At 38.8% G+C, this 22,221-nt stretch overlaps 1 protein-coding gene across 1 annotated transcript in view; it reads right to left on the bottom strand.

Moving 5' to 3' along the window:
• Positions 1–630: 630 nt before the first annotated feature.
• The window catches only part of CLMN (calmin), a 76,831-nt gene continuing 55,240 nt past the window's right edge, over positions 631–22,221 (bottom strand). Inside the window, exons 4-13 of the mRNA XM_059473667.1 lie at positions 22,015–22,098; positions 19,390–19,482; positions 17,946–18,133; positions 15,995–16,188; positions 14,896–14,978; positions 12,414–13,727; positions 11,136–11,314; positions 9,848–9,911; positions 8,772–8,833; positions 631–7,307 (exon numbers count right to left, since the gene is read on the bottom strand). Of these exons, the coding sequence (XP_059329650.1) occupies positions 7,154–7,307; positions 8,772–8,833; positions 9,848–9,911; positions 11,136–11,314; positions 12,414–13,727; positions 14,896–14,978; positions 15,995–16,188; positions 17,946–18,133; positions 19,390–19,482; positions 22,015–22,098 (2,415 nt within the window). The 3' untranslated portion in view covers positions 631–7,153. The remainder of the gene's footprint in view (positions 7,308–8,771; positions 8,834–9,847; positions 9,912–11,135; positions 11,315–12,413; positions 13,728–14,895; positions 14,979–15,994; positions 16,189–17,945; positions 18,134–19,389; positions 19,483–22,014; positions 22,099–22,221) is intronic.

The following is a 22,221-nucleotide window of genomic DNA, read 5'->3' on the forward strand; positions in this document are numbered from 1 at the left end:
CCTTTCCCATATGCCATTTCCTTTCAGTGTGTTTATCTAATTTAGATATATTTTTCAGGACACGCATCATGGGGCTGGCTGATTCTTATGTATTCCACCCCTATTGTACTATATTTTCTTTTTTTCATATCCTGCAAGGGGAGTTAAGGTGTAGGGGGAGGTGCATAGTAAATATGAAATGGTGCTGCAGCTAGTAATTTACTAGTCCCCAAATCTAAACAAGCATATAGAAACAGCCCAGATAAATAAATTGTAAGAACAGTAAATAATTAAGCACAACTGTTTTTGTAACCTTTCCCATGGCTTCCTTTTATAAGGCCATTTTCTATGCATTAATAAATTAGAAATTCTTCCCCTTTATAAACAATTTAAATCCATTTGTTTGTTGATCAGAAAAAAGTTTAGATTTTTCCTCCAAAATGAAAAGTCGCTTTTTGGGCAAGTGGGAAACAATGCACTTTATGAATTTGCAGTCTTTACTGAGGTCTTTTCTCCTAGAACATGCATTTAGTTTCTGGACTTGAAAATGTATAATAGATTAAAATAATATTTATAATAGATACAATATATAACTATTAATAAATTGAACAATTAGAATCCACAAGACAAACCCACAGGTAACAGATTAGATACAGGAAGCCTGTCCATTTATTTCAAAATTGGAGATTCTGTAAAATAAATTGGAGCTATTCACTAGTAAATACTATTCTTATAACAGCATAACAGTTTCTAGAAACATTTTGTTTACCAGCTATACAGAAGAATTTAGTTCTTTCTCACAAAAATTAGCTTTGATCAACTAGTGCAAACATCCAATACAAGCCTCTGACAGAAAGTATTCAGAAGAAATGTATTTGATAGTACATGAAAATGCATTTCCTTCAGTATATCTGGACACCACTCAAATCCTCCCAGCATTTGTTCTCATTTTTAAAAAATCATCATTCCTCATTTCACTTGCCAAAGAGAAACATGTATTTTAAATATTACATTCCTTACTTACAAATTATTTATTTAGGATGCAGTCCCTCATTAACTCTTTAGCCATGTAGCACTTTACAGTTTAAACTAGAGAACTTTAACAAGAAAGGTAAAACAGTTTATTCAGCTTTTTACACAGCGGTATACAATAGCAAAAGGTGGTATGCCTACTAAAATGTTTTGTTCAAGACAAAAGTACAAATTGAATTTTTCATTACAATAAAAATACTTATTTGACTTGTGTAACTTATTTGGCATTAAAATGTGACTCCATTGTTTCTCTCAAGAACTCAGCAGCATATACATTGAAAGTTACTTGATTCACATCAGACCACTCATTTTGAAATAAACAAGAGTGATTTTCTGTTACAGTCTTAATAATGGCCATGGACTAAGGACTCCCCTGTACAAACTAGTCCTTGGACACAGCAAATCTATTATGTGAATCAAAGAGATTCCAGGAAGGCCCAATGAAATTAAGGAAACTGGGGAATAAGACATTATCTGGTCTTAACACAGCAGTGATGACCAGGAACTAGCCTTTCTTGGAATGGTAGGTCATAGTATTTCTTACTAAGGTAAAATAATTTTTATTGGTCCTTCTAACCTTTTCATGAAGAAAAAGAAATTAAAAAAAAGAAAATACTAATCACTCAGGGGCCAGTTTTATGTTCCAGAGACACAAATTAAGACATTTCCCCCCACTATGGAGAGAAATAGCATGGGTCTCATTTTCCAGTATCAGCAGTAGCAGCTGCTTGGAAAGGAATTCTCAAAAGAGCCACTAAAGTGGGAGGAGGTTTTCCATGTCTTTAGTGGAGGAAAGAAATACTTTGATGTTCCACAATTTCAGTTAAGATAACCCTGAAATGACTATGGCACTTGAAAAAATAAGGATTAATTTTTCACCCTTTGTGAACACTGGAGTTGTGTGAAGCAATGGACAGAGCAAGCGAGCTACTCCACAGAGACCATGACTTTTCCATATCATTGAATGCACATGTATCCCATCCTCCTGCATGAATGGCTTCATGATCTTGGGCTGGAATGGGAGAGAACAAGCCACACTGTGTGTCCTGTTTTTGTATACAAACCTGGAATGGGAACAATGGTAAATTGGGGCAGCTGTAAATTAGTGTTATCAGTGGTGTGCCAGGGGAAGTTATTTACTTGACAAAAACCTGCACAATGCAGAAATACAAAGGATTTTGTGGTTTTTACCTCCATTCAGATCTGCTACCCATTAGCTCAATGGAAACAGCAGGCAACCTATTGTCAGGGTATGAGCTTTCAGCTGTAGCAGTTTGGGAATTTCCAGGGCCATACCCCAGCCTGAAACCTCACCCTTGCTTTCCAGTTATTTGTTCCCTGCTGCTGTTCTCTTAATTGACAGAAGTAGATGTTAACTCCCTCTCTTTGGAGGGTTGATTCTGCAGAATTTAGGCAAACAAACGCTCTGTGTAACATGGAGGTAACTGAAGTGAGTGGTGCATGGTTGGTGTACATTGGATTTGCATGGGCATTGCACAGGCTTCAGCGACTTCCTGGCCTATGCGGCTGATGTTGATTTAAGTGCCCTCAGGGCCAGATCTTGTAGTGTGTGCTTAGCACACAGATGTGTTGCACTGACTTCCACAGAAGTAGAGGAACTGAACACATCTCTGGATGCATTCACGTTTGTGCTTGGCAAGAAGGGACTCCCAAGTATTTAAAGCTAGCATAAGTGATAATGCACAATTATAATTATTATTGTGTTAGATGGCTGAATGTGATACCACACACACTGGCCAAGTGAATCTCCTAAAGCTCAAATTCTTTGAGGATTAGTGCAGAGAACCCTAAAAACCTCCACTGGGTACAGCATGGTACCCTTTTAAAGTCAGTGGAGCACTACTTGAATAAAGAAGTTACAGTCACACCGAACAGGAGTAAACTGGGAGTGTCCAGAAAATGTATGGGATTTAAGTGTGTTTAGGCGCCAAATATCAACATGTAGAAGTTTCAGCCTCAGGAAGTTTTAATGGAAGAAAGTAGCTCAATCACTCAGTATATTTTGCAACTTTAGCTGAAAGTTTAACATCACAAAATGACATATTGCTATGCAGCTTTAAGAATCACACAAATGTATTCAATCATTTCCCCTGCTTTTCAGATCTGCTGTTCATTAAAAGCTCCTCTCCTGTTTGCAGTTTCCAGTTTTCAAATGGATGACAAAACCAATGCATAGCTTAATGTTCATTCTCATGAGTCATAATTAATAAATAATCGTATCACATACATAGAATTTTACAGGTACTCTTAAAATGGTTTTACAATTCTATTAAATATATAGATAAAATAATCACTGCTATATAAAAAAATCATTTTAAAACAGCTGAACTCTCAAGCTTTGCATAAAATTCTGTAGACACATTCATTACAATCTAGAAACTCAATAAAAATACATTTTAGAGCTCAATCTCTCAAAAATATTCATGGCATTGAAAATTGATTGTCGATTTTTACTGTAGTCTGTGTTTGCCCTGCCTTTGCACTGATAATTTCCTACAATTTGGCAAAAGCTATATTCTGGTCAGTTTGTAGATTATGTGACTGTTTAACTCACTTCTTCAACTCTAAGTCATCTGCCCCATAAATGTTTAGTGGGGCTCTGTCTTTAATGATGTATCTTTCCTTGCACTTTCTATAAAATCATGATGAAACACTTTGCAGTTATGACTACAATGACATTGAACCATCCTATTACAGCTGCCACTCAGTCTTTAATGCTGCTTCTGTGAACACCAAACATCCTTTATCCAGTGATCCTCAAGGCACTTCCTGACACTTACACTTCACAATGCCCTGCTACCCACATTTGCTCAAAACCAGCAGGTTTTAGAAAAAGAGTCTTAACAGATCAGTACCTCTGTGTATCTGAATTCAGCTACCAAATCAATATACCATATGTGGTCAGTTCAAGCTTAGCATTTTTCAACCCAGGCAAAAGTTCAGCAAAACCTTCTGTATTCAGACAGTGCACATACCTATTGGAAAATGGGCAGACAATGGATTGCCCACCAGGGTTTAAACCCTCCACTATCACCAGCCAGCCCTCTGGGTAGCAAGTTAAAACAGGCTTTGCCATAATAAACTTTTCATAATCAGGCTTTTAGGCAATAGCTCAGAGTAGACCACAAAGCCCAAAACCAAGCAGTGTTTCAGAACAGGGCCCTTGCATTAAGGAATTGGATCTTCTGCTGTGGAAGAAGAGATGCAGGCTCACAAGTCAGTTTAACTGGGGGAAGCTGCTGCTTATGCAGATGTCAGTCTTTACAGTTCGAGGTAAAAGCAAAACTCTTAAAGAATTCAGTTTTTTAAAGCACAATTGACCAGTGTAATCACTCTTAGTGCTTCACCCTGGGTCTTCTCACCCATGGAATGGCTGGGTAAGGTACACTGCTTCTGTTGTAGCACACCCACAACAAAACTAAACCCCAAAACTGAAAGCAATGTAATACCAAGTATCATGGAATGACTTAGTTGGTTTTTTTTCTTCTATTTTGGGTGGAAGAAGCAATCTCTGTCTCTCAAGGGGACAGGCTGGAAAGTGTACCTCAATTGAAACACTGGCAGAGATGACCAATACAATTGTGGGATGCTGTTTGACATTTAAACTGCTCATTGCAATGTATCAGTCCCTCTTCATCAGTGGCAAGTAACAAAGAAAACCTTGGGTTTTCTCCTTCTTGGACAAAAGTACTGTGTAATGACATTTCTGGCATCACCACGTTCCTGTTCTCCTTCCCATTCTTCATGGATGTCAGTTGCTTAGCTAAGACATCCAAAGAGCTCCTCATCCTGATTCATTTTCTTAGGAGAAAGGAAAGAAGAGGAGAGCATACTTGATTGAACTTTGATAGCTGTAAAGCCCTATAAAGAGACTGCAATCCAACTCCAAATAGCCTCTGCTGCAGATTAATAAACATGGAAGAAGATACAAAGGGTCAGAAAATGTTATCATAAACCAAAGAAGCCTATGAAGAGTGGAACATAATGAAAAGCTGCCAACATTTTGCTCCAAAGTAGTGTAGTACACTGCTGCTTGCAGCTATTAAATTGATGCCATACCCCAGCCTGGTATTCCCTGGTTTTCAGGATAAGCATAAAATGTTTCTTGTACTAAGTTTTATTCTTTCAGAGGCGAAAGCACTAACCCTTCAACTTTCTATTTTAGTCTACTTCCAGAAGGCACCTTCAAAAATTCTGATATAGGTTTTCTTTTGGAAGAAGGTATCACTGTCTTCTACAACAAGCACAAACAGGTTTATTGATCACAAAATCAGCTGACTCAAAATCTTGACTGATTTAATGAAGAAGATGAAAGAAATATTTTTTTTTTTTTTACTTAAGCTGATTTAAACCAAATTAATTTGGGACATTTTCATCTCTTCCTCAAGAACAATGGATCTTATTTCTAGGTTCATGGGGTGAATCCAGCTCTAATCAACAGTGACAGGGCAGAATAAGAAAGATTTGAAAGGTGTTCAGAATTTTATCTTCAATGTTTAAGATCTTCTGTCATTCCTTACATCCACTGAATTCTAACTGCAGCTCAGGAGAAAAATCTCAGGGGGACAAAAAGCTTATGAAGAAGAATGAAGTGTGATGAATGGTTAGGATTGCCCCAGCAGATAACATGATTACAGACAGTTTTTAAATACCTGCAAATAAATTGCTGAATATTTTGATGCATCTTGATCCCAGGTGCAATTAGTTCATCTGAAAACTTAGCCAGGGCAGGGATACACCTTATGCTACCACAAAATATGTAAAACTTACAGCCATTATTTAATTTCCACTCAGAGTAAAATTTTAAACCCCTTCATTTTAGGAAGCATATTGCAGTCAGCCTTCTGAACTTTCAGATGGAAGCAGCAATGTGGTATAGTCTCATAAAGCACACCATGAAACTAAAAATGTGCCAATGAGAAGTAGTGACTTCACTAATAGTCACATGGAGAGAAGCTACTGCTAAGAAATTGAAGACTTCTCTTTTGTCTACAAAGCATGGATTACACCTTCTCTGGCAAAAATCCTATATGAAATATCCTAAAGTGATCATTGATGTGGACAAAAATTGCAAGAGGCAGAAGTAGCTCAACAGTGCCCATGGATAAGCCACAGGAATCTCTTTAGTCCCACTAGGAAGTCAATACTTGTTGTCAGCATTTTTCTGGATTTAGTTTTACATCTCTCATTTCTTTCTCAATTTAAATAGACACTTGAAAGGTATTTCTAATTCTTTTACCACACCCTAGTGCCTTAACAGTAGCCTCAGCAAAGCTGGTTACCTATTACTTTTTGTATATGCAAAAGAGAGAAATCTTTATGTGATTTGTTAATAAAAGCAGCAAAGAAATTGAAGCAAAAGCAGACTCAGAAGCACTGAGGTACTTTTAAAAAACTTTAGTTTCTGGCCTGAGATTTCCCATATAAAGTCTACTAAGAAGCAGCTAGCATGTATGTTCTTCACACTTCTTCATAACCAATTTTTTCCTGCAAATCAAACATACAAAAAGGTGCAGGATAAAAATTACTTTAAATCCTTGAAAATTCTAACTTTCCTACCCCAATAAACCCTCAACCTGATTTTGTTGCTCCACTGGATTTGCTGCTGGAACTGTAATCAGTTCCTGATGTGTGTTTCACTACCTCTGCTCTGCCCCCCACTCTTTGAAATGGAAAATGTGAAGAAACATTTCTAGCCTTGCCCTTGCAGGTGGTCAGACCCCAAGATAAGTCATCACCATCCCTCTTCCATAGCTGTCAGGCCCTACATAAGAAAGTGAAGCCAGAAGAATAATTTTTGAAGACTAGAGCTCTGAATTGTTCATACTTCTACTGATAATTATCTGGTTTTATTTAGCATCTTATAAAGCAAGGCACAAATGTACAAAATCGCATCTACTAAATCAGATCATTTTTATATATATTTACACAATTACCATAATATAAAACGTGCTTTGACACTGTCATAGCACAACAGTAGCGGAATTGAGAACAACCTGATAATAAACACAAATACCAGGTTCTGGATTTCTGTTTGTGCTTCACCTGAAGGAACATATTCATATGCAGATACACAAAGCAATCCAGCCACCATCCCTTTATTTTCCACACCTCACACAGATCAAACTTTGTTGCTAAGCATCTGTGGAAGGAGTAAAAGGCAGTAGACCAGCACCCAAAAGAAAATTACAAAGTAGAATATCTCTGGCTGCTCAAAAATTGTTATCTCATGAGTTGGTGCTGGAGTCTCGCTTGCTTCCAAGTCCTTTTTCTCCCTGAAAATAGGAGAGAATTCAGTAAGAGGCAAGGAAAGGAAGAAGAAACCTTCAGTTAATAATTACTGTGAAGATCCGGGGGTGGTCTAAAGGACAGCAGTTTAATGAACCTTTTCAGTCTAGTCACCCCTTCAGCTAGACTAGGAGGGGCATGCTGGGCTTTAGCAGTGTGTTCCTTCCAGAGGCAACAATGTAAGAATCAATCTTCTGAAAACTCAGACAAATTCTCAGGTAGTTGAAGTAAGTGCCATTACAGTACAGCCCTCTGATGCAAGGAGATTTCCACCAGTCAAGAAGATGCCGTTTTATTTTCAGAACAGCAAACATAACACTGGGCAACACATCTCAAACTTCCACAGTTTTGCTTATACACTGGATATGACTTGATATACTTTCCCCAAATCACCTACTTTCAGAGCACCTCATGCTAGGCACTAGAATATTAAACAGATAAAGCCCAAGGCTTCCAACCAAGAAACCAGCTAGCAGTTGAGGGTTTGCAGAACAACTCCAAAATTTCAACTTCAAAAATTTCCAGCTGTGGTTCATAAGGGCAAAGGCTGATGGATTTTGCCAGCACCACTGAGCTCTCACAAAGACAAGGAAAGGTCTTTTTTAAAAAGGCACAGTCATTTTATAATTTTCTAGTACTGCAAGAAAAACACTCCAGTAAACTGTTTTTAATCTACTTTTGGAGAAAAATGGCATTTTTCTGCTTGGGGCCTCCTACTGGATATATACCTGAGCATTACACAAAATATCAGCAAACTGTTCAACTGATACAACTGCAACAGCTATTTGTGTAATTTTTTTTAACAGAGAGAGAGAGAGGCCAATGGATCCTGATAATATTTTGTGTGTTTTCTGCATCTAAATATAACAGCCATTTTACCTAGAAGTTGTGGGAGGTACTATTCAGTATCAGCTAAGAGGCAAAACCTAAAGTGATCCTTGTTTCTTAAAGATATTTAGACCCTAATACCAAAGGGATGCATGTGTTCATGACCAATCACCCTAAGTCTAAACTAAACACACATACAGATTACCAAAACTACAGATGCTCCAACAGAGGCTGGTCCTCCACTGAAGAAATTGACTTTCCCTGGCACTGATCTCACTAAACATTGTTTTGACAGTCTTCCAAACCTGGAAAGAGTCATCACTGCCAGAGGGGCTAATATTTGAAGTTGTCCCACTCTTCTCCCAGCCTGAAATATCCACCGTGTGGGGAAAATGCTCAGAGTCTTGATGAGACAGCTGAATCTTTCAAGTCAATCAAAGGCATTTCAGTCAAGGGACAGATTGAGCAATAAGGAAATTTTGTGTCTTACACCTATGCAAAATGTGGACTCTGAGCCATTACAGAAGACAGTTGCTACCATTGTAATTAATTTCCAGCTCCCTTTGTATCACTGCTAGTAGTACCTTTCCTTGCAAAAGTCAGTCTGAATCAGAAACACTCACCCAATGATTAATGGATTTTCATCCATATCTGTCATCTTCTGCTCGTTTACACCATAGGTTTCCTTAAACAAACCACAAACAGATCAGACAACCAAACTCAGCATCTCACAAAGGTGGTAACTGTACTTTGTGCAAATTGTATCTAGTGTTCCTCAAATAAAATGAAAGTGTGCTTATAAACATGTTTTCCGTCAGCAGATCCAGCACTGCAGTCTGGTGCACACACAGAAAAGGAAAAAAGTTGTGAAATAAGATTTTTTTGCTTTCAACTGCTTTCATTAGTTGAATAAAATTCCCCTTGTTCATATGTATTTCTAGTAGCTCTGACAGTACTGCAAAATTAAAGCATCTGTGTGAAACCTCCCTTTCACTGAACACTTGCGGCAGCATTTCTTTAAAAACTCCAAGATTATCAGAATTTTATTTTTGTGTTGAAAAAAGGCCATATTCCTGTCCTTGCTCAGCATGCCCAGATTGCTGATGCGTGTCCGTTCCTTTTAGCTTTAAAAATAAAAATCCAGACCTCAGCTGTATTGTGTGCTCTCAAGAAGCCAGTGTGAATCACATCTGTCATTAGGGATGCAGTTTCACATTACAACTAAAATTCTTTTAGGGTTAGTTGCTGCTACTGGTAATATAATACACTGGTACTGTGAGGAAAAGAACCAGAACCCAGTTTTTCAGAAACTGCTTTTCAGGAGACACCCACCATTTTTGCAGTGTTGAGACCAGGGCATCAACATTATACAGAGAATGCAAAAACTAAAAGAAACTGGAGCAGCAAACAAAAGCAGCTTCAAACAAGCAAAATGTTGCAGCTATACAGGTATATATTTGAAGTAAGATTTAAATTTACAACAGATTTAATTGTAGTATTAGGTACTCCTTTGTGAATTTGCTTAAAGTTTAGTATGTTTTTAGGAGAGTTCTGAAACTATGCAACTATGCCTGGTTTTAGCACTAAAATTATTAGAAGTCACAAGACTTTCATACAGTTAGAGGCCTTTTTACAGTGTGTGAACTTCTGGAGTTTGAGAGAACCAGAGAAACAGCAATAAATAAATGTTCACACTTACCTCCTCAGAAGCATTACGAGAAAACCTTTTTCGGAGATGAAAGTTGGCATCACTGTCACTGTTTCTGTATGTAAAAGCAAAGTTTTTAAATTCATAAAGTTAAGTTTAAAAGAGAGACACTGCAAATGGATGTGACAGGTTTAAGCTACACAAAACCACAAATATGCATTGCTGCATGTATTAGAATATGAACTGGAATTTATCAGCAACATGATAAAAATGGCTTTGGGAAAATCTGACCCACAATAAAAAATTCATATTCTCAAAAAGGAATCTTTTCTAAAATATTGTATCTGAGAGCATTTTTGCACCTTTGACATCACTGACATTTAACTGAGAGTATACCCAAGTTTTATGGCCATTGATATAAAAAATTGGACTGACAGGGAACAGTAAGCTTGAAGGGGACAAGGGGTTTTTCTAAGCAAACTCTCAAATTCATTAGAGTGCTCCAGTGATAAGCATCAACAAATTACAGTTCATGTCCCATAAAATAGATTACCGAAGAATAAATTAGAACATAAGAAAAACCGGAAGTAAATGAAGCAAAATTAGCTGAGTGTCTCTGTACAGGGTCTGCCTGGGCTGCAGTTAAATTTCCCTAGAGCATTGGGCTGGGGCTGGGCAAGAGGCTTGGAGAGGACCCAACCAGGAGAGCTGACCCAAACTGACCAAAGGGCAGTGAGACCCACACACACACTTGTTCTTATATCTGTCTTCTGAAGCAACCACTACAACACTCTGCTTCCCAGGAAGTGGCTGGACACTGCCATGCTGATGGGAAGTAGACAATAAATAAAATTTTTTTTAGTCTTCTTCTAATTTTCTTCCACACATGGCCTTTGCCTTTTCATTAAAATGCCTTTACCTTGACCCATGAGTACTTCATCTTATTTTCTCTCCAACACCTCATTTACTTGTTCATAACCAGAAAAAAACATCCAAAAAGTATCTACTGAAATCAGTCAGTGTCATGCTTCCACAAAGTGTCACAATGCACACGGACTATTTCATCTACATTACAAAATACTCTCTCTGTTAGGAAAGCAATAATAACACTTCCATGTTCAAAATGCATTGGGCTCCCACTTGGGTTTTGTGTGGCAAAGTTTGTACCACAGTCAAGTCAAGTCCCAATGAATCACTCAACATATTTAAGAGAAACACAGGAAAAAGCCAATGAATCCCAATACTTCTTCCTAAAACAAGACTACAACAAACATCCAATGGACAGGGCAGTTTCAAAAGACCAGTAAAGCGTATTTGAGACAAAGTTAATGTGAAATACCTGGTAAATTCTTGGAATTCAGCATTTTCTTCCAGGTCATCTTGTGATAGACTAGTAGTGGCAACATCTGAGATCTGCAAATCTTCTTCAATCATATTTTTCTCTTCCTCGTCTGTATTACTATTTTCTTCTGGTGTCTTTATGGCTATTGGTAAATCTTTTAGATGTTCTACTATGGCCTGTTGAAATGAGGAAATGTTTTGCTTTAGACAACATGACTGATTCCCCACCCTTCTAAATATCTTAGTGGTGCAGCCAGCCTACTTAGACACTCAATTGCAGATAGTATGAGACTTAAAGTCTCACTGAAGAAAATAAAAAATAAATTAATTTCTTGAAAATCTTTAGTGATACATGGAATCATCAGTTCAGCATACATACACACAGTTGGTATGTCAGATCTTTCTATTAAGAGGTCATGACATGGCTCTTTGAAGCAATCCACTGGACCTTTTAAAATCTACCCCCAATCAGTTCTTCAAGTTAACAGCAAACTGACTTCATTACTTTAGTTAGAGTCAGGACAAAAATATGTTCAAGCAACAGGTCTAAGCAACATGTAGAGCAGCATTAAATGGACATTCATTCCTGAAAAATGCTGTCAAAAATTACTGTGCTGGAAAACATGTAAGGCACTTCAAACTGGTATCTGCAAGAGATGCAGGAGCAAACTGCCTAAACCAAATACCCCCAAAGTACCCATTTCTTTCTCCTCCTCCAGTGCAGAGAAGCCTTCATTTCATCCATGTAACATAGCCTACTCAAATTGTTTTTCTAAGTTTTTGTAGGCAAACTTACTTGGATTGAGATAAAATTATCATTGCCTGTATCCTTTCTTTAGAAGCAATACTGATTTCTGTTAATCTCATAGCAGATTATTAGAAATACCCTGTCTGATAATCTGTTATGCCTAAGGATTTTACAGAAACCTCTATTTTAAAACATAATAAAAAGGCACATTTTTCTGTACTTTAAGGTAATCTTTTATGCATAGGGATTACAGAAGCCTCAAATTATTTTAAAACATAATATAAATTCACATTTTTGCAGTACCATTAGTATTAGAACTTATTTTCTCTTTTACAGTCAGATCTTCTCAGGGATCTGCAATTCCTTTCATTCCAGTAGGGGGCTGTGGCAAACAGTGTAATGGAACAGGAAATTAGGTACATTTTGAGTATTTCCCCCAGACATTGCAAAAGGAAGCAAATAAAAACCACTGGGATCTGCTAAGTCCACATATATACACAAAGAAATGCTGGTAATAAAGTAAAATACCTCAGGATGTTGTGGAATAGTGGAATCTTCATGGTCGGTGGCCTTATTGGCATCTTCTTCTATTTCTAACTCATCTACTAGTAATAGCACTTCTTTTTCATCTGAAGAATTCGCATGACTGCTTGTTTTTGTAGTTTCCTCCTCGCTGTTCTCAGTATCTGTTTCTGATGGAGGGGTACGTAGCTTATTCTCCAAGTCTAGCTCTGGAGCATCTTCTTTGTGGTCCTGTTCTGGTAAGTTCTCGTCATGTAAAACATCTGTTACTGTTTCAGAAGAAGCTTTTTCATTTCCTGTATCATAACCTTCGATACAAGGCTCCAGGTAAGCGTTCAGAACTGCTGATATGGGAACATTATAATGTGGATAATAAAAGAGATCATGGGGTATCACAGATACTTTTGAAGAACTGGATACCACTTCAGCTGCAGATTCAACTTCATCACAGCTGTCCAGGTCCTCTGGAGTTTTAGGTATATCTGAGAGAGAGTCATCAGATGTTTCCTGCTGTGTAGATAGTTCTTGGCTTTTGAGATTAGAATCATTCAGTGAACAAGTGTTTGTTTCTATTGTCTCAAGGCCAGGTGATTCCTTTGGATGTTCATCTTGTGGAAGTGTCTCTAGTTCCTTATTTAGAAGGTGGAGAATGTACTTCTGTGTATCTTCTTGTTTTGATGAATGTTCTGGTAAAATAATTGAAGACTGGGGTTTGCTGTCTTCAACTTTATTAATAGAATCATCTGTAAGTATACCAGAAGTCCAGGATACTGGACTCAAAGAAGAAGTATTGGCTGAAAGGCTCTTGGTTTCATTGTCATATTCAGTAGGGGTTTCCTTAGTTAATTCTTCAGAGTATTCTTCAAAAGAGTCGACAGAATTTTTCTGATCTGTCAGAACAGCTGGAGAAAGCTCATCATTTTGTTTCAGTGGATCATCAGAGATGCTCTCTTCACCTGATGTGAATTTATCATTTGGAACCTCCCAAGAGGAATTGGATTCAAAACTGACAGGTCCTGTAATTTTCAGTGAGGTAGGCCTTTGAGGCTCCTCTTCAGATGTTTCCTGTAAATCGCCTGACACTTGACTCAGTTTCCCATTACAATTTTCAGAAATGGTTTCTGATGGGATTCTCTCAGGGATATCATGAATATGGACCTTTGGAGGAGCCGGATGACTCCTCTCATGATTAACAGTATACATGTTTTCTTCATTTTCACTTAAAATCAAGATTTTGCCCTCCTTCTCTGACGGTGTGTCTTTGATGTGGACATATGTGGACTCAATTGGAAGCTCCCTGTCAGGATCTGTAAAGTCTTCCTGTAAGTGATGATACACCATTAGAAGACAAATCCTAGCTCAGATACCATTTTACATTTCCCAAACACAATGGAAAGAATAAATACCTAGTCTTTCAGTCCATTACCTTCTGAATTGCCAATTAATAACTCACTTATTTTGAAAGTAGGAAAACTAATTTGGCAAGTCAAGTGCCTTGAACAGAGCTCAATGTCAAGAAGGCAGTTGTACAGGAAGATCAGAATGCAGACAAGCCTACTCCTCAATTGTTAATGTATTTATCTCTCCTTGCTGCACCTGTGGAGACAACTGACTTGGCTTTTTGACACAATCCCAAACCCTGGGAATAACATAAATCTAACAGCTCAAATAAATCCACTGTGAAATACATTGATATACGAGATTATTTCCTTCCAACAGCTCTATTAAAAGAAAGATAGTTTTTAACTTTGTTCATAAAAATGCCAACAAGTTTTAATGTCAACCAATCTTATTGCTTATCTAATCTAATAATAATTATTAGGTTAATATAATAATTTTAATTCCAATTACTTTAGTAATTCCCACCAATTTTATCAACTACAAAATATATGCCAATTGTAACCTTCAGTCAAGAAATGAGAGAAAATGCCTGTTTTTTCAAAAGGCCTTTGCCAGTTCTTGACACCGTCAACCCTTAGTTAATCCTCAATTCTTTATTTTTGCATCAAAGTCCTGCAGTTTGTGTCATGCTTATAATGAGTGCTTTTTACTGTTGTATTGACAAGATTCAGCTTTTGGGGTCTTGTGTCTCATACCTGCTAAATTCAGACTGATCATGGCCCTCAAACTTGAGAGGATAGAAGTAAAAATTAAATTCAAAGTCCAATGAATCATTATAGATAAAGGAATAAATTTCAGTCTTGTTTAAAACCAATATAGCAAAGTAGTAGATTCCTATGAAACCAATTCTAACCTCTGAGAGTTACAATTGGATGTAAATGTATAAAAGCACAATTCTACCTTAAGCATTTTAGTAATCACCAATGAAAGCCCATTTCACTGGATTTAACAAAAATGTGAAAAAAATTAAACCCAGGTTTGTTGTTTATTTTAAATAGCTAAAAAGAAACCTAGAAAATAAATCTGACTTTATTACATACACCAAAGCAAATTAAAGAAATGACATGACACAGCAGTAAACACATACCCCTTCCAGCTCCGGGAAGTGCTCCAGGAATTGTGCCACATATGTCACAATTGACTGTTCATCGGGGGACTCCACCATGATATCTGTGGAGACAGACGTGAGGGGCTTGAGCACACACAGCTCTGAAACGCTCTTGCAGAGGAACAGATTGCCAGACATTTATCCTGCCATTATGGGCACAGAAATAACAGCTACAAACACTTCTCTTTTTTCTGACAGATAAGAGAGATGCTCTTCACTGCTGATGGCACTTGACAGAGTTCTCAACATCCCATTCACATTCACTTTTTCCTATTTCCAAACACATACTGAACCCCGATCAGGGCTCTCTTTTCATTCACTTTTATACTGCCATTCATGCTGTTGTCAGTAGACAGTTGGCTGCTGTTGAGTGACAATATAGAGGTTTATTTTTAGCAGGATGGCCCAGTCTTCTACCAGGTGATGAAAGTGCAATTGTGCTTTCAATCATGACACCAAGGCCTAGTGCCGGTCTCATAGAGTTCAGTAAAAAGAACGACAAGAAATCCATTTATATGTATTTTATATACACATGCACACTTAGCTTTACAGGTATAAATACTTGTGTGTATATATGCATGGCAAAGGGAAAACTGGGAGATGCGGATGCATTTGAATGGGTATGTCTTCATTTACCTGGTATGGGAGCCTCGTATCGCTCATCCTGGAGCGACATTTAGTCTGCAGCCTCGGTGTTACAGAACACTGCTAATGCACTGAGACACCCCTCAGCACAACAATTGATGCCCTCTATGAGTGCAGATGTCACAAAGCATCTAAGCAGGAACCAGGACCAGCTATAAACATAGCTAAACATAGGCATAGTGTACAGAGCTAAAACCATAGTACGATCTTTGACCTCAAGGAGCTTACAAATGACTGGAAGCATGCAATTACAAATATGACAGGAAGCATACAATTACAAGCCACTGACCGTTTTTATTTTTCTTCTCAAAAAGCTCAGCACACTGATCCCATCAGCAGCCTAATCACTGTTGGGTTTTTGGTATGTATCACAAGGCAATATTCATTAATTCAGTGTAGACTGAGTGTTACCCAAAAAAGCTGATGTGTTTACCTTCAGGTTCGAGGAGCCGAGGGACACCCAGTTTATTCTGTGCTATGCTGAAAGCATCCTCCAGGTTTTCTCGTGCTGATTTCTCCAGTGCATGCTTCATGTCTACCAAAGTACAATCTATGGCTTTTATGACAGCTAAGAAAGCAAGGCCACTCCTCCAACTACTCGTGAAGTCCTGGACTGCAACGCCATACCTAAACAGAATTACATCCATTTTACATGGGTGGTTTGTTACAAAATCCAAAGTAAAGGCAACATCATTTTCAGACTCCTGAAAGTTAAAATGTAAGGTTGCTGAGTAGCACTTGTCATATTTGAGATATTTTTTTGGATTTCAACATCTAGAAATACATTCAGAAAACACATGGGTTCACAAACTGAATTGGTGTGGCTAATAGCTGACACCAACCTGCTTATAGGAAGTAGTTAGTGAAAACAAAGCCCTTAAGAATTCAGCAACCACATTTAACATTCACAAAACCAAATGTCTCTGTGATTCCTGTTTTTGTTGCTCTCCAGCATTTTAATGCCATAGCTTGGGAAAAGTTCCAAGATTTAAATATTTAAACGCATAAGCATAAATGATTCACATTCCTGTGTACTTGGCCTTCTATAGCAGAAAAACTGCCAAATGCAAATGGTGTCAGCATATGCATAAACCACAAGAGTGTTAGATGCCCAAAGTTTTGGAGGAAAAACAGCCATCAAACTTGCAATGGAATACAGACCCAAAATAGAAAATTCTGCACAGATCATGAGATAACAGGATTACAATGATGCTATTATGTTTTAAATACTGCAGTTGCAAGAATAATTTTCTCTTATTAGATCTTTTCAATTTACACTCTTTGACTGGGCTGAAAAGTCTGTGGCCTTCACTTCTCAGGTCCTCACTTTCTTTGTTCCACCTATTAATAACCACATCAGCATTAATTTGGACTAAAACTGTACTTCCTCTATGGTCTGCACTGGCAGCAGTGAACTACAGGGGGCAAGTTTATCTGCTCAGCAAGCACCCTTAGCTTCCCTGGAGATAACCAAGGGATGATGCAGTCCACAGGACCAAGTATTTAAGATGTAAATTTTTGTCTTCAACACTAGAAAATTTGTGTTCAAAGGCAAGATAAAAATCCAGAGACAAAACCACCAAATATTCAGCTAACCAACCTGTATAGGTAACTTTGACGCATACCCTCTTTAATAAAAACTCTCTGCCAGTCACTACTTCAAATAACAATACATGTAAAATACATCCCAAGTATTTGCATGAGCATGAGACATCTTACACTACAGTTTTTTAACCTGTTAGTAACTCTGCCAAGACAAAGCATTTCTACACAAAATGCTTTGGTGAAAGAACCACTTTTTATTAAAGGGGAGAGAGATGTCTTGTGCACTGGAAATCCACTCAAATGTTACAAGTTCAGGAGAAGTGACTTAAATTTCACCCCCTTCCCCTCTTTAATACTGGGGAAGGAGGGACTCTGGTAGGGGCTCTGTCCTTCAAGACACTCTGGAATACACAGAGAAGCTTCCTCTGGGCTACTGCTTAATTTAAAAGGCTGCTGATGAAGTCTTTCAGTACATTTATTTTTTCAGTTCACCCCCTGCTTATACCTGACCTGTAATCAGATGTCAAAGAGACTGCATGAAAGCTGGGGTCTGGGGAGTAGAAAATGATCCTGTTTTAAACAGCACCAAGCAGGTTAGTGCAAGTTAACATTTAACACTCAAACTGTGGAGCCAGCAGCGGCCTTCAAGGTCAGATGGCTGCTGTGAACACATGGTCATAGTGAAACACCCCCCTCAGAGACACTGTGCTCCCCAAATTCAACAGCAGAAGAAGCCACAGCACATGGCAACACACCCATGGGGCAGGACAGAGAAAAGAGACTCAGCTTCAGAGGGGCAGGTGGCAAGACACTGTTTTGTTCAAGGTTTGTTAGCTTACTTTCTGGTTTTCCTCTGCACCCAGATTAGAAGGGCCCTGATGGCTCTCCGCTGGTCCTTCACTGTAATGGACATGTTTCTCTCCACGCTGGGAGTGCTGGGGGATGTGTCTGATTCTGGACCACTGGGCCCAGAGGACAGGCTGGAGGAGGAGGAGTTCCTGTTCAGGTTGCCTGTAAGCTCCTTAATCTGTAATAAAAGGTGAAATACACAGTGTTCTGCTTTATCACTGGCTGCATCGTGCCCTTGTTTTCATGCAAACTTTAAAGGGATCAGTGCCATAGCTGAATTTTAAGTGATAATTATAAACCTTTTCATTTTAACTCTCAACTTGTATTTACAAGCATGACAGCCAGCAGCAGCCCAGGCAACAGAAAGAGCAAGCTCCCAGTTCAGGCTAAACTGTGCAAATTAAACAAAATGCAAAGAAACATGTCCTTGAAAGAAAAGTTAGTTTAAATGAATTGTTCTCTTCACAGGAATTGCTTGAGTGAAGTATTTTTCATCGAGAAATGGTGACCTGCAGCAGCCCTCCTGTCCTTGACCAGCACTGACATTTGAGACTCTGCTGCTTTTAGGTCCCCCCACCCCTGTGCCCTCTGCTGCCAGGGTGGCAGGTTCTGGTCACACCATCTTTGTCTGTGAGTCTGCCTGGCCAAACTGTTCTGTGCAGCACTGCTCACCCTCAGGAGCTCAGCCAGGGAGAGAGGCCCCAGTGCAACTTTGAGATCATGTTTTTAACCTTATAGCCATTTTTTAAATCAGACCAAGAGAATGAAAGGGCCTCACAGCCTCATGAGAGTTGCAGAACCCTCCCTCCATCTCTCTCTGTCCATTAGAATTTGGGATTGTCTAGAAGGTAATTTCCAAACTATGGGTAGGTTAGGGAGCAGTTTTAATCTCAGCCTGGGGATAAATCAATTTTCAGGCTCAAATACATGTTATCAGTTCCAGGTCCTTTGAGATCTTTCATATGACCATGTATATCAGTTTGGAATTTTTGCTGTGTTGAGTAAGTCTCCAGAGAACAGTGATTCTAAATGGAATTTCCCACCACATTGGACCAAATCCAGTAAAGGTTATTGAAAATAAACTGTGACCTGGAACCATACCCAGGACATTGGTTCAGTTCCAGGGAATCTGGAACAGAACCCTGAGAAGGCACAGGAAAGAAGGGAAAGTAGTAATCTGAAGCTCTAATTCAGGTCCAAGTTAAATGAGGGTTTAAATTGTCTCCAATTTACATCAAAATAGGTCCAATGAAGTAAAATGAAAGCAGCTGCAAGAATAAAATTAGTGTATGTTAGGAGGGGAAAAGCTCAGGTTTGGTATGATTAATTATGTTCTTTAGGATTAAAAACCAATTTAAAAATCAGTATTCAGCTGGAATAGATGGATACCATGAAGACTGATTACTTATGGTTAAAGTATTCAAATTTTATTACCTGAAAAAACAAGATTATATTCCATATTAGTCCAAGTACCAGAGAGGAATTTCCATCTGCTATTTCTGCTGCATCAATGCTAACAAGCTTTACCTGTAGGAGAGATCATAAATTCAGAGCCAAATTCAAAGCAGGAAGGTATATGCAAAAAATGCACTGAGACTACTGGATATGTCCCTACCACTGCTGCCACTGACAGGCCAGCAAAAAAGCAATGCTGCAATCTTGTATTAATGAAAATTTGCCCTGATCACAATCACCCTTCTCCTGGAACTCCTGTCTGAAGCCCCCAGTATAGTCTGCAGAACAGAAGTGAATTCAGTTCTGCATTTTTGGGACTACAAATGCATTTCCTCAATACAAAAATGGAGGAAGATGGGGCCCCCTCCAGTGGACCCCACTCATAAAAAGGAGAGTAATTTCTCATACAAAAATCTAAAATCCTAGTAAGATCTGCTTACTTCTTTTTTTGTATGCATCTGCTTTCTCCTTCCTTATCCCACCTTACACAGCTTGTCACAGAGTTCTGATTAAATCAGTTAGCAACGGATAGGGTTGCCTAATCCAAGCAAACTCTAGACTTTCCCACACTGAGGTTTTTTCCAGCTGATAACACCAGGATGTTATTCTCTCAGACAACACAGATTTGGTTTTGGCAAAGGTCATGGAGGAGGGAGGAGACAAGGAAGCTGTCAGTGCTGCACATGGCACCCAGCAGCCCATTTATCTCCGAGAGTCCCGGACACGCTGAATCACTCAGCAGGGCTCTACCCTGCTGCCCCAGCTCCACAGACACTGCCGGGTTCCACCCACTGGGCTTTAATGTCTAACCCTGAAGCTCCTGGCAGCCAAGGCATTTTGCCAACACTTTCATCACCACCCTTCACTAACCGGTTTGGTTAAGCTGAAAAAAGGAAAGCAAAATTACTTTTTATCTAGTGGTTTGCACAATGTTTTCAGTCTTAGCAAGAAGACACCTCTACTTGTCATATTTCAAGGATCAGATTTCTTGCTAGCTCCAAGGTATTTGGCATGGGGAAACCTTTAGAACTTAGTACATTTGAGTAACAGTTTCTCCAAGATGGGGAGCAAGTCACATTTATCATTTCACTGCTTAGTGTGAGCTCTGTCCTCTTACTGCTGCTTATGTTTGTCACCCAGCCCAGAAGAGATACTCCGCTAGAAGATATTGACTGCTTACTTTTAAGGGAACAGGAAATCCAGAGGAAAGTAGTTTTTAGCACTACTAATTTAAAAGCCGCCTGAATTCAAGGTTCCTCCTCCCTAGCCTTGCTGATTGAGGACCTAGTGAGGTCCTGGCAACCAGATGTGCTTCAGCTGCAGCTCTGCCAAGTGCTGGTACCAACAGAGAGAAATAATCTCATCTGCCAGTGGGCCTTAGCTGGATTTGGGTAAAAAGCATCAACTGGGAAACTGTTAAGAAATATGGGAATATGTAAAATATTTCTTAGCAGTTCTACAGCAGGACGTGTAGACGTACACATTTAGGGCCAGATCAGCCCCTACTGATGGAGTTTCCATAGGGAGCCTGGAACACCTGGAAGTTACTGGACAACTTCTTGACCTTTCACATCCTCTCCTGGGGAAAAAGGCAAAGGATGTTAAACCTCCCACACCTACAAAGTCACAAGAGATGTGCTGAGACCTCACACCATGCTCATTCCTGCACTGGGGTTTGTAGCAGCTCTCCTGCAAGACAAGGACTGCTGCTGGAGCAGGAGCTAAGCTCAGTGCAGGGAAGCAGCACAGTGACACCAGTTGCTGTTGGACCATCCTATGCAAAGCAGGGTTTTGCACACACTGATCCCTGCTCAGCCATAAAGTTTAACCTTACTTGAATCCTTTATAGGAAATAGCTCAATATCTGTTTACTCTTTCTGGAGGATCTAAGGATACCATGTATATCAATTGTTACTTGGCTGGGGCTTCTCTGGACCCCATTGCTCTCACCAACCCACTGGCCACTTCCACAGGGCTTTGGAATAAACCCATCACAGGAGAAATAGAAGGAATGAATCATTTCCAGCTACAGGGTCTGATCACACTTGGTCACTTATAACTGCAGGAAGTGATGCTGTGTGGTAGTACAACACTCACTATGAGAGAAATTATATCCCTGTAAGGCATTGATTCCTGGAATTATGCATTTATATCATGTTCCCAGTTTCACTTTCTCTTGCTTTTAACTCATGATCAGCTGCTGCAGCAATCAGTTTACCAGAAAAATACATGATTTCTATAACTGAAAGTACTTCTGAGAAAAGAAAGTCATCTACCATCAGTGTAACTGAAGTAATGCCACTAAGACCCAGATCATAAAACTTACTTGCATTTATTTTTATTTTCTTTTAATATTGGGTTCCTGATCCTTTAATCCCATTGAACTTTAACATATAAAATGAGCAAATAATCCTTGCTTTAGACTCTGTAGGTGTTCTTGTTGTGCATTTTTATGTGCCTTTTCAGCCTTGCTGCTAAGGTAAGTCACAGCCTCCTGAGCAGTACACTTCTCTTGTATATATGCAGCACATCAGTTTAGCAACAATTAAAACTTGCAGCACACATCAAGAGAAAATATTAAGACCAGTCTTTGAAAATACTCACGTTACTGTCCTCCAAGAACTTAAGTGCTTTGGCTATGTTGTTCAAACGAAAAATGCGATGGGTTGAAGATTTGTATTCATGCATCTAGAAAAAAGAATTGCCACACTGTTTTTAAAACTGGTGGAATCATTCACCACATCATACAAAGCTTAAAAGCACTGAGGCAAAATAAAGCTAAGGAAATCTATCTATGAAAAATTATTGCCA

This window comes from Ammospiza nelsoni, chromosome 6 (assembly GCF_027579445.1).
Source record: "Ammospiza nelsoni isolate bAmmNel1 chromosome 6, bAmmNel1.pri, whole genome shotgun sequence".
Taxonomy (NCBI): domain Eukaryota; kingdom Metazoa; phylum Chordata; class Aves; order Passeriformes; family Passerellidae; genus Ammospiza; species Ammospiza nelsoni.